The sequence below is a fragment of the Amblyomma americanum genome, chromosome 9, assembly GCF_052857255.1.
Source record: "Amblyomma americanum isolate KBUSLIRL-KWMA chromosome 9, ASM5285725v1, whole genome shotgun sequence".
Classification (NCBI taxonomy): domain Eukaryota; kingdom Metazoa; phylum Arthropoda; class Arachnida; order Ixodida; family Ixodidae; genus Amblyomma; species Amblyomma americanum.
In genome coordinates, this window is record NC_135505.1 from 138782030 (window position 1) to 138794584 (window position 12555).

General features: G+C 44.1%; 2 protein-coding genes and 1 non-coding gene across 9 annotated transcripts in view; 2 read left to right on the forward strand and 1 right to left on the reverse strand.

Moving 5' to 3' along the window:
- Positions 1 to 298: 298 nt before the first annotated feature.
- TRNAA-AGC (transfer RNA alanine (anticodon AGC)) lies at positions 299 to 371 on the forward strand. The gene has a single exon. It is a non-coding gene; the product is annotated as a tRNA-Ala (tRNA).
- Positions 372 to 3568: 3197 nt separating this feature from the next.
- Taf7 (TATA-box binding protein associated factor 7) lies at positions 3569 to 6326 on the reverse strand. Its single transcript, XM_077637698.1, has 2 exons — positions 5501 to 6326; positions 3569 to 4552 (listed from the first exon to the last, which is right to left on the reverse strand). Exons 1-2 carry the CDS (start codon positions 6023 to 6025, stop codon positions 3773 to 3775), a joined length of 1305 nt encoding a protein of 434 aa, XP_077493824.1. The 5' UTR covers positions 6026 to 6326; the 3' UTR covers positions 3569 to 3772.
- Positions 6327 to 6569: 243 nt separating this feature from the next.
- Positions 6570 to 12555, forward strand: part of Rab3-GAP (Rab3 GTPase activating protein) — a 48090-nt gene continuing 42104 nt past the window's right edge. For 4 of the 7 annotated variants that reach the window (XR_013308592.1, XR_013308589.1, XM_077637699.1 and 1 more), the window contains exon 1: positions 6752 to 6914. Coding sequence is in view for 4 of the 7 variants with exons in the window: in XM_077637699.1 (XP_077493825.1) it covers positions 6827 to 6914 (88 nt within the window). In the remaining 3 variants the exon portion in view is untranslated. Of the gene's footprint in view, positions 6915 to 12555 lie in introns of all 7 variants that reach the window. The other 3 variants (XM_077637700.1, XR_013308591.1, XM_077637702.1) reach the window with 3 other exon arrangements.

Genomic DNA, 12555 nt, shown 5'->3' on the forward strand with positions numbered 1-12555 from the left:
ATACAATTTATTCGATGGCGCGATCGTTGGCGAGTGGAAGTATGTAACAAGGTGCCGCAAAAGCAATTTTTCGGCCGTTTCTTTCATCTGCAGCGTGTGGTTGTGGTCCCTGACACTTATCTGTGAAATTGTATGGCTTGTGAAGGGTGTATCTCAGACATGGTAGAGCTCTGGATTAGCATGCAAAAGGAAGACCGCACTTCCACAACATACATCCTGCGCCTTCACGACAATGACTTAACAGCTCCAGTTAGCGCATCATCCATGACACCAACTATTTGAGCCGTGAAGTCGCGTCGGGGGTGTAGCTCAGATGGTAGAGCGCTCGCTTAGCATGCGAGAGGTACGGGGATCGATACCCCGCACCTCCATTCTTTTTTTTTTTCCCCAATGTCTTCATGTGAACATACCAATGAAGGCGCAGTGAATTTCTATTTGTCAGTCTCTATCTAATACCTACAGGGGGAAAATCTTCACATTTTTGTAAGGAGCATGCCTACAATCTAAAAAATTCCAGCCTCGTCACAAGGTCCTCATATATCCATCTATACCTACAGGGAGAAAATCTTCACATTTTTGTAAGGAGCATGCCTACAATCTCAAGAATACCTACCTTGTCACAAGGTCCTCATATATCCACATTTGGACTGCGCTCGCTTAGCATGTGAGAGGTACGGGGATCGATATCCCGCACCTCCACTTCTTTTTTTTTTTTCCCAATGCCTTCATGTGAACATACCAATGAAGGCGGAGTAAATGTCTATTTGTTAGTCTCTATCTAATACCTACAGGGGGAAAATCTTCACATTTTTGTAAAGAGCATGCCTACCATCTCAAAAATTCCCGCCTTGGCACAAGGTCCTCATATATCCACATTTGGACTCTACACTATATATACTTTCAAGTGAAGTCATTATGTAAACAAATAAGGACATTTTAGGCTCCTGAAAGCATACACACTCGCAGAACAAGAAAACGAAAACATGCACTCACTGAAGCCATATCAGAGATTGTGTAAAACATATACAGGAGTACTACATTTTTTTTTTTTTGCATTAGTTCACATCTCTGGCCTGATATGTGTCTACATAACTTTTGTGGTCTCTATACATTTCACTGCGTCCACATTAGATGACACCTTGCAAACATGGAATTCCACAATTCAGGTCACATCTACAATTGTGGCTGCAGCAGCTGCAGGGAATAGGTTGTGGCAGTCCTTACCAGGTCTCCGAGCCTCTGATATCTGGCTAGAGCCCTTCGTTTTCAGGTTAAACCCAATTTTACTCAGTTCTTGTACCCCAAATATATTTCTTAAAAATTGGGTGAAACCTGATTTCTCCCTGAAAATGCTCTAGAGTGCACAAAAAGTAACTTTTGGAAGCAAAATGCCAAAACACAGGTATACTCACCAGCCATTTATTTGGCACCATGTATCAAGTGCTGTCCATGCTAACAATCTCCTACTCTAGGGCTCTTGCCCATTTAAAATAGCCTCTGCAGCACTTAATCACATCTTTTGCAGTTTACAAGCTGGGCAGGTATTGCACGCACGCAAAATGCTGCATTGTGGTTTGACATTTTTTGCAACGAAATAATTGTAACAGATGAGAAAAAGTATAATTTGGTGTTCTTTTCTGTGCAACCTGTCAATTCCATGTTTGTGAAATACATATTGAGAAAAAAAAAATACGGCATTTTGTGTCCAGCACAAAAGCAAGCGCTGGTAGTAAATTGCCTTTTGCTGCAAGAAAACAGGACCCGAAAAAAACCCGCACTATGGAAATTTTTGGTTAACAATGTGATTTGTACCTGGATTTGAACTAAAAAAAAAAAATGTTGCCAGATTTTTTTAACTCCCAATTCTGGAAGAAATAAAAACCCGAAAACAAAGGGCCCTATTTATGGCCCACTGCTCATGTAATGTGCCACCTAAGGGTCTTCGAGGTTGTGAATATAAGTAACCATTATTATGCATGTCGTGGTGCGTTAGGAGACCACTCATCGTATTGCACAGCACACTAGAGGAAGCTATACCTAAGAGAGTAGACATTTAGCAGCTTGCTGTAATCAAGTATGCAAGTACTGATGCTTATTAGCAAGCTAATAATTTCATGTTACATGCAGAACAGACGCGCTTGAGTAGTCCGCAGTATGCATGCGGTGTAGAAATACTGGACTTCTGGTCAAGAGGCCACTATAGAAAAGCTACAGCAATACCTTGCTGCATGCAAGAATGGTGACTTACTTTAGCCGATGCCTTAGAAAATGGCTTTAGTAAAAGGTCATCCTTTACATGCAAATTTTCTCGCAGCCATAAACACTTAAAAAGCTCACAGGACGGCTACCACTATGTAATGATTCAGCGGCAGCTGCGGAGGCATTCTCATTCGGGAGTGATATATATAAATATGTATATAACTAGAGCCCTCTTTTTAGTTTTCCGCTACAACTATTACTACGATGACAACGATACGAAACCCGGAGAATGGGTCTTAAACAAATCTTGCAGTAAAATGAAATAAACTTTTACTACTGCCCTCTGACTGTGCATTTCTCCACTGTAGCCATACCTTACAAATTCCACGGTTATATCCATCTGGATGGTTCCCATGGCAACCACGCTCCGTTTATTTACTACTACTACTACAATGGCGTGAAATCCAGGCAATGTGCCTTTAGCAGCTGTCACTGTAAGCTGTGGAGCTTTGTAAGTGCTGGTTATATCATGAATGCTTTGACATCCAGTCATTTCACACCTGAAATACCAGGATCACCCTTGCAATGACAGCTTTCCCCAACATTAGATGCCTTCTCCATGTTATTGCAGGTAGCATTCATTTAATGTGAACCATTGAACAGATTATTTTCACGCAATGAATTGCAGTCACATTAGATTTCAGAACTGATTCAACACTTCCCCAATACAAAAGCTCTACACAGAGAGAACAACTTCAGAACACAGAATCTTCACAAAGCCATGTGCACGTTTTCAAAGGGAGTTTCTTTTCCAGCAGTTTCATTTTTTTGCTACCAGTGTCACACAACAGTGGAAGTCTTCTCAGCAACGAAACAAAGATGCTGTGCCGTTTATTGTTAACGACAAGATAATGAGGTGTTAGTGCCAGGCCTCCACTGCTTTCCTGCATCTTGGGCACGTTGGCACAGTCTAGAACTTCTCCACATACTCTCAATTATCCTGAGAGTATAATGACAAGTCCCGTTTCTTCCCTTGCAGTCGACCATGGGGCAATTTTTGTTCAGCTTGAGGAGCCCGTCGATAACAGTCCAGAAAGTCAATACCTCTGCCACTGCAAGGCAAACAGCTAGCTTCACCATGCTTCGCTTAAGTGAGCAGTATGTTTGGTGAAAAGTATACAGTCATCACTGACACGACTTCTTGCAGACAAGGTGGCGCACCCAAAAACTACAAGTGCACAACCAACCTGTTACCACATCCAGCAAAGTCCAGCCACACCTGTTCAATTGGAAAGGGGGATGTTGCTTGCGTGACTGCAACAACACTGAGAATGAACGCTGAATCAGCCAAACCTCTGCACATCAGCACGTGGAATGCTCTCATTCACATTTTAATCACTCATGAAGAAACAATACAACATGGTCGCAAACCTGCTGCTTTTCACTCTCACCAAATGTGCAAGAGGTCTTTCCTGCAAGCAACACTGAAAGACGGTACTGACCCGACAAAATTTTCAGATTTAAGTGTAAATGTGGCAATCACTGCAATATGTCTACGGCTCTCGCCTGACAATCACTGGTGAAGCAAAGACACAATTTCGTCGTATTCCCGTTGCTTCTCGCTCTCTTCCAGCTTCAGTGTATTCACAATGTTTTGGAACCGCTGCTTCAGGGCCTGGTTCTCTAGTGATGCAATCTCCAGCTCCTGATTCTGCCTTCGATCCTGGAGCTGCGCTATCTCCCTCTCTAGCTCTGACAGCCGGTTCAGGAGTGCGGAGTTGTCTTGCTCGGGTTCATCTACATCATCGTCTTCTTCCTTCTTTGCAGCAGTGAACTCGATGACCTCCTTGTCGTCGCCATAGTCAGGGTCGTCAACATATTCATCGACGAGAGAACTAGTTGCTGCCGCCGTCGCTGCTGCGCTGGTGCTAGCACCAGATGCAGCCATCTTGTCCGACGTTGCAAGCATGCCCCGACGAAAGTCAGTGACCATGTCCGGCGAGGAGCCACCATCCCGTTTTCCCGACAATGATGGGCGCCTCTGATTTGGAGGCCGTGCTGAGAGCTCGTCTTCACCCGCGGAGTCGACAATGTTGACGTCATCCTCATCCGAGCTGCTCAGTGCTTCGCCGAAGAGGTCATGCTCACCCACGTCCATGCTCTGCGAGTTGCTGTTGAGCAGTGCGCTAACGGATGGAGAGCCAAAACCACCACTTATGTGCGGGTCACCTGAGCCACCATTGGCCATGTCGTTGCCCTCCCCCTTGCCGTCGCCTCCCTTGTCATCGTCAGCGTTGACCACCTCGTAGCGGATCGAGATGGCCTCGTTGTCCATGCGAAACAGCCGCTTCACCTGCAAGCGTGAAAAGAGCAAGAGTTTGGTCAACACTTTCTCAATTTCAGTGCTGGACAGGTTAGCTATTTTTGGCAGACTGTGCCCTCACCTCCCAAGTCATCTTATCCTCTCCCATTCACTAGCCTTTGTGCTTGCCTCGTACGACGAGCAAAAGGGAGAAGGAACTCTAAGGTCATACTACAAGAACGGGGCAAAAAAATTGTTCTGTATTTTATGGGGCAGCGTTTGCCAGCCAACCAAAACATCAGGTTTAGCCAACTGTCACGCCACTCGTGGAAATCAAATGAACAACTCTGCGCCATTACATACGATTATCATCGAAAATGAAAACCTGCAGAGATCCACCAACAACTGATGATAAACCTGTTAGCTTTGTGCTTGTTAATGAATTGTTCTTGTATCTGGAAAACTTCGAATGGTTGACCTTTACGCCATTGTTTTCACTGGACCAGCTACTAGCCCCACAGGCCATCGGTACAAATTATTTTAAGAGCGTTAGCTCTTACTCATCACGTTTCTCGATTTCTTGGGGTCTGCTACCACCTCCATCCGGCGTGAAATTAGAACCAAGCCCGAAGAATTGAAGATAGCGGCCCCCATAGTAAATCAATAAAGGAACCCAAATGGTGAATGACTGGTGACATCATTAGTATATCGAATTGGTGATTGGTTGGAGACGTCACTGATATATCCAGTTGGTGATTGATAGTTGGTTGCAATTTGTACAAGTGAAATGTTTGTGAGTGTGTTTATCATATGTGAAAATAAACGTATAAATTCGTATTTACATTGGTGTAACTTTAATCTCATTCATATCAATTCTAGTAAACAAAACAGCTATTAACGTTCATTACTTCAATGTCTTTTTTTCCACGTATTTTTGAAAGCTGCGTAATGAAGTTCCCAGACTGATAGGGTAATGAACACCGAGGCCGAGCGTCTCACCTCTTTCTCGATCTCGGGGAAGTCGACGTACTTCTTCTTGAGCACCTTGCGGAAGCGACGCTTGCGCACGTTCTTCAGCGACGGAGTGATGCCGTGCGGGTGCTGGTACTTCTTGTCCTTGGCGTCCTTGCGTTCCTTACGGCGCAGTGCTTCCTCGTCATCGGCAGCCGCTGCCGCTTTCTTCGCCTCTTCGTCCTCACCCGCGTCTTCCTCTTTGCAGATCATGAGCTGGGCGACGTCGGCCGTCTTGTAGAACGTCTTCCGGTCCAGCGTTTTGTGCGACTCGATGATCGACGGCAGGTCGACCACTCGGGCGGTCAGGGACCACCGGTCGAAAGTCACGGTGCCGTGCCGGTTGTCCGGTTCCAGCTGGATGTTCAGCCGGTCCTTGAGATTCATCACCCCGGACCTCACGGCGGCTCGCAGAGCTGCCGCAACTTGCCCTGGCAAACGGAGGATGAACTGGCTTTCCAGTTCAGCCGGCGCCTCTTCCTTGGTCTTTTTGATCTCGGGCGGCGCGTTCATCGTGTGTAGCGGTCGGTTACGCCGGGAGGCTGAATTAAACCGCCATCGCAGCGAACTATGTTTTTGTCCCGCCGTGGTTAGTTTGTGGCAGGAACGGGGAGACGGGAAGGAAATACCAACTTCGCCTAGACGCCTCTCGGGTTCGATGAGCACGTCTGTCGATGTTTTCTTGAAAATTACGGCACTACCTACGCCTTTACAAACATGACATGACTCAAGGCATAGAGAAAGAAACTCATACTAGGACCAAGGCTTCGCAAACAAATGCGAACCGAACTGCCATGCGAACCGAACGAAGAAACGACGCCAGCGCCACACTACTGTTGTTTACGCCGGTTGAGCTGAGTTGTAGTATAGTCGATGTTGTGTGGTTAACGTACTGCTTTTGCACATGCTTTGTGCGTAAATTACTGCTGTTACAAATAGTATGTTTTAGTTCGGTTTGAATCGATTTTCATTTGCAATGTAAGCTTTTCTTCTGCACTTGCAAGCGTGACGATAAAATGTAGCGAACACATCGTCAGAGGCCGCTATATTTGCAATTAGTTCATTCATGATGGTGACATAAAGCTGCGTTAAATACAGGCATCACCTGCGAATGAGCATGCATATGATTAACACCGCAGTGACAAAGCAAGAGTGACTACGCAGAACCGAAACTGCTGTTATTGGTGTTCGTTTTTCACGCTTCTTGCGTAGAAAGTCAAGCCAAGCCAAGTTAAATTCAGTGCGGAGGTTGCTCGCGGAGTAGCCGAGGTTTCTAGCGAGCGAAAGTATGGTGAAACTTCTGTGAATAGCGCGATGTCGTGTCAGTTGGTGAAGTTAGCTGCAATTAGCAACGTTCCAAGAGTCAGGTCCTACTTGTTTCCGAGCGGCGAAGACGCGAAAGGTACGAAATTTCTCTCAAAACATAATCTGACTACTGGCGCACGGCTACGCGTCAGCTGTCTACTACTATCGGTTCGCTTTTCTTTGGGGCTCGCTTTAATTGTTCATTTTTTTTTCTGTTTGCTTCGAGAAGCGTTACCTTCTTTGTCGTCCCTATCTGTTTAAGTGCGTTGTCGTTAATTTCTTGGCATTGTTCTAGCTGTCAACTACCCCCATACCTTTAGCGACCTGTGATGTGAAGTTGGCGACTGGAGTTTCTACCCAGCATCTTCATTTTCTAATGAGTGATTCAAATTCTTGGTGCAACAGTTCTGCTACACATTTGCCTCTTTTCAGTTCCATTTATTTGCTACGTACTTTTTTATTTCATTGAAAGAGAGGTGCCTCGAATGATTTTCAACCTCCGTACCAACGAATTCATTGGTCGAGGTTGTAATACACTCTGACGTCTCATTGTTCGAAGGCTTATAGTTCTTTCATTGAGATATGTTGAAGCACATTCTCACTGCACTTTGACTCATGGCACATGAACATGACAGCTAGCGAAGCAAGGTAAAATGATAACATGAAGACATCGAGCAGGGAAGAAACGCGGGTTGATGATATTCTAGCTCACACTAAGGTGACAGAATGTACTTCGGCAGAAAGTGTTATGTGTAGAACAGCTAACGAGTGGTCTGTTAGGTCAGGATTTAGATATGTGGTTGAGAGCAGCAGGGATTAAGGTGGAGTTATGAGGTCGCGAAGTTTGCAAGGATAAAGTGATAGCAGCTAGCCATTGTGGTAGAGCTGCTTAATTGTCTTGCCGCTGGGTGACCGCTGATTTATTTATTTATTCAAGGTACCTACAGCGCCTTGAGAGGCATTATTGTAGGGGGGGGGGTAAGTACATTAACAGTAAAATTCAATACAGCACAAGAGAACGAAACAGAAATAAAAGTTACAGAAAAATGATAAGAACTTCCAAAAAGATAAAAGCATTCTGATTGCACCCGAGACACAGAACCAACACTGACAGCAGCATAATCAGAATATTGCAAGGTCAATTGCTGCCTGGAAATTCTCGCTCTCAAACACTTCATTAGGCAGCAGATTCCAGTCACTTATTGTGTTGGGAAAAAATGAATATTTAAATGTATTGATCCGGCAGTTATACCCTCTAATTTTCATGGTATTGTCCCTTCTACTCGAAACGTAGTGAGGTTGCCTTAAATAGAGGCTTTTATTAATTCCTGTTTTTATTATTGTAAATGTCGTACAAAAACTTTATTCTAAAAACTTTTCTTCGGTGGGATAATAACTTCCAACCAAGAGCTTCCCGAAGTTCAGAACCTCTAACCTTAAAGTTGTAATTCCCAGTTACGAACCTTGCTGCCCGCTTCTGAACTCGTTCTAGCTTGTCCTTTAAAATATTTGTGAACGGGTCCCAACATACGCATCCATATTCGAGAATTGGCCTGACATTCGTAAAGTACAATGTTTCTTTTAGGCGTGGAGTCGTATGTTTAAAGTTTCTTTTAAAAAGGTTGAGAACGCAGGAAGCCCTGGCAGTTATCGCGTCGACGTGTGCGGTCCAATCCAACTTCGCTGTAAATGTGATACCGAGATACTTTACTCTGTCCTTTGTCTGTAGAACAGATTGATTTAGATTATAGTTGCCCCATATCTTCTTTTTTTTGTTTGTGAACTGCATGAGGTAACATTTACTGGTGTTGAGAGTCATCTTCCATTTGTCACACCACGCACATACCTTGTCAAGGTCAGACTGCAACAGAATGGTATCATTTGCGCACGTGACAGAACGGTAAAGAACACAGTCATCAGCGTACAGCCTAACACGGGAGCACAGTTCACTCGGCAAATCATTTACAAAAACAAGAAACAACAAAGGCCCAAGTACTGAGCCTTGCGGCACACCCGATAAAACCTGAACAGACTGCGAAGTGACACCGTTAATAAGTACCCGTTGTCGCCGTGCATACAAATAATCTTGAATCCATCCAAGAAGTCTAGAAGGTATACCTAAATACGATAACTTTGTTAAGAGTAGAGAATGCGAAACCACGTCAAAAGCCTTGCGGAAATCAAGAAAAACTGCGTCTATTTGAACACCCCTATCTATACCTTCCGCAACATCATGGATGAACTCGGTGAGCTGAGTTGTACACGATAGGCCCGAACGGAAACCATGTTGAGCGGTAGTGAAGAAATCATGACCATTAAGGTGCTTCATAAGACCAGAATATATTATATGCTCCAGTGTTTTACAAGAAACAGAGGTGAGGGACACCGGTCTGTAATTGCATATATTTGCGCGATCACCATCTTTATGTATTGGCGTTACATTTGCAAGCTTCCAGTCGTTTGGGAGTTTTTTATAATCCAGGGATTTATTGAATATTGCGACCAAAAATGGAGCTATTTCTATTGCACATAGCTTCAAAATATGATTAGATATACCGTCTGGGCCGTGGGCAGAATGGGAATTTAGATTAGACAGCAGCGTCATCACACCCGTCTCAGTTATCATTACATCTTCCATTTCCGGCAAGTGTGTGAAATTTTGCGTGACTAAATTGAGATCTGCTTGATCACTGACAAGTACTGAGTGAAAATACGCATTAAAAATTTCAGCTTTACTCAAGTCGTCTGCCACAACGCTGTTATTGTGCACCAAAGACGGAATTCCAATGTTATCTTTTTTAGTATTTTTAATATGCTTCCACACTTGTTTTGGATTAACCCTTATCTTTTCCGATAAAGACGAGAGGTAAAGACGCTTAGCACTTTTCAGTTCTGTCTTTAGCGAACACGTCAATAACTTCAGTTTTGTGAATAAGGAGGGGCTCTTAGTTTTACGATATTTCTTATACAGTGTGGCCTTTCTTCTAATGGATCTACGTAATTCCCTTGAAATCCAAGGTTTGTCAGCGCGTAGTTTCCCTGATACAGTCTTAGAAGGAACGTACAATGTAATCAAGTAGAGAAGCTTGTCCTTAAATGCGATCCACAAGCCATCCACGTCACACGTTACGCTATAACTGAGAAACAAAGGAAAGTAATTTACTAAAGCATTCTTTACAGCATCGTAGTTCCCTCTCTCGTACAGAAATATTTTTCTTGAACGCCCTTTTTGAAATTCGGGTTTCTTGCAAAAAACAGTGGCGGCAACAGCTTCATGGTCACTTATTCCCGGTGCCACTGTAACAGATTCAACTGTACCATTTTGATTGCTAAAAAGCAAATCTAAGACATTTGCACCAGTTGTGCATAAGCGAGTCGGAAAATCCACAAATTGAAAGAGCCCATCGTTGCGGATCATTTCATAAAAGGCTGAGTGTAGCGCTGATCTACTTTGTTCGACAGGAAGCCGGTTGTTCCATACGACATCAGGCATGTTAAGATCGCCTCCCAGAATAATCATATCTGATGATAAGCTTGACAGCGATCTCGATACCCTGTGAAATATTTCCCGGTTGTTTGAACTAGGTGGCCTGTAGAATGATCCCACGGCAAGGCTCTCCCCATTTGACAAAATTATTTTGCACCATACAGATTCTGCACCATCATGAACATCGCTGATTGGTACACTTTGGATGTCGTCGCGTACAAGAATAAACACTCCACCGCCATGCGCGTCTCGATCCTTTCGATATGCTACATAACACGAGGGAAAAACTTCAGAGCTTGTTATATTGTGGTCAAGCCAAGACTCAGTTCCAATAACAACATGAGCCTGTGTTACCCCTACTAAACTGGCAAAATCAGCAGTCTTGTTCCTAACACTCCGACAATTCACGATAAGAAAAGATAGCTGGCTCATAGAGTGCCTATTATGACGGGGAGGGGTACATGACTGCTATTGCACGAATTCACGAACAGAATCAGTAGCGCTGTCAAAAATGTATGCTTTCCCATTGATTATTAGTTTATCGTACTTTAACGCATACTTAGCGTTTAGACCTCGGGCATACGCACTTAACCTGCTCCTTAACTGACGCACACTGGGCGAGTAGTCTTCACTCACTGAGTAACCGGTATCCTTAAACTTAGATGCAACAGAAAGAACCCGCTGTTTGTCCTTAAATAAGTTAAATTTAACAATGATTGGTCTCTTTTTGTTTTCATCATACCTGCCTATTCTATGCGCCCTCTCAATTGCAGCGGGATCAATTTTAACACCCAGTTTTTCGTCGCAGATTGATATGACCTTAGCCTCCGAATCATTCCATGATTCTTTGTCCGTATCTGAAGCACCAAAAAAGAGCAAGTTATTTCTACGGGACCGGTTTTCCATGTCATCTTGTTTTGCTAGCACCGCATTTACAGCACTTGTCAGCTGGCTATGTTGGGATTTCAACTCATCCTTTTCAGCGTTGGCTGCCTGTTCAAGCAGACCTTCAATTTTTGAAGATAACGTTCCGATTTTGTTTTCAATTATTTCTTGGTGTTCTCGCAGAGCTCCCAATTCTTTAAGAATATTTTCTTGAACTTCCAGAATTCGTGGTAGGCACTTCACGGCAGCAACAAGTTCACTACTCGTGCCTTGGGGGGTCGGGCCTGGATTTAGCTCCACGTCACCACAGAGCAGCAGTAACAAGAAGAAAAATGCAGCGTTTCTCAACAGTACGAACCGGCGTCTAACATGATGTCTAACTACGTGAGAACCATGCATGCAACGAAACAACATGTGGGGCGTTACCGGCAAAAAATAAAAACTAAATTTTGCAGAACGTAGACCAACCTGCGTCAGCAGAAGTAAACGTGTGAATCGCAGCACCGACATTTCGCCGGTTCCACGCCCCGATGTCGCTGTGACGCCAGCCGGTATTTGTAGCCGCCAGTCTACCACACCCACCGACAAGGCAGCACAATGTTCGTGGCAAGCAGCGTCGAATCCGTCAGAATCGTCCTGTAAATGATCTGTAAAGATTTTTTCCAGCGTTATTCCACTCGCACCCACAAATTTATTTTCCTGGCTTGTTCTGGTGTGACGGTGTAGTTGGGGGGAAAGGGAACAAGCGACAATCTAACTTTTAAGGGTGTTATGACCCCATAATCACCCCTTCATTCCCTGTTTACAGGGCTGCACTATCTTTTAATTCTTATCAGAAGCAAACAGCACCTTGTCTAGTGTTGCAGTACATTTGGGATGTAGACGGAGGGTTGTGGATGGACATTGATTTGTTTGGGTTTATAGACCTTTTCACGACCTCCGAGAAAACTGGTTTTCTAGGCTGTGGGGGAGCTTGATCCGGTACTACGAACACAGCCCAGCGCCCAATATGGCGGCTCCCATCGACCTCTCTGAAAAGGTCTATAGTGCGAAGATCAGCAGAGCACAAATCAAAAGTGTCCAGCACTGAAGTTATTTTAACGGAAAAGAAATCAACATTTCATAGGGACGGATGAAGGAAGTGCAGAGGTTCTGTTTTCTGTATTTGTGCACATGCATTTTGCTCTTCAGCATATTTTTGCTTGGAATGAAGTGCATTGGCGCAGATCTTTCCCGACTAGGTGAGCAAGATGTAGAAGCTTTACGTGTGCACAAAGATCTGTCTTTAACGAACAAAACACCTTTGCAACCAGTGTTCATGTTTCATGTAGCATAGTTTAGAAGTAAAACCATTTTTGATCGAGTA

Bases quoted from the DNA above. Each gene is read 5' to 3' on its own strand.
- Taf7 (XM_077637698.1), bottom strand. From the start codon at position 6,025: ATGAACGCGCCGCCCGAGATCAAAAAGACCAAGGAAGAGGCGCCGGCT. The intron at 4,553-5,500 runs GTGAGACGCTCG...TCACGCTTGCAG, and splicing joins TCCCCGAGATCGAGAAAGAG to GTGAAGCGGCTGTTTCGCAT.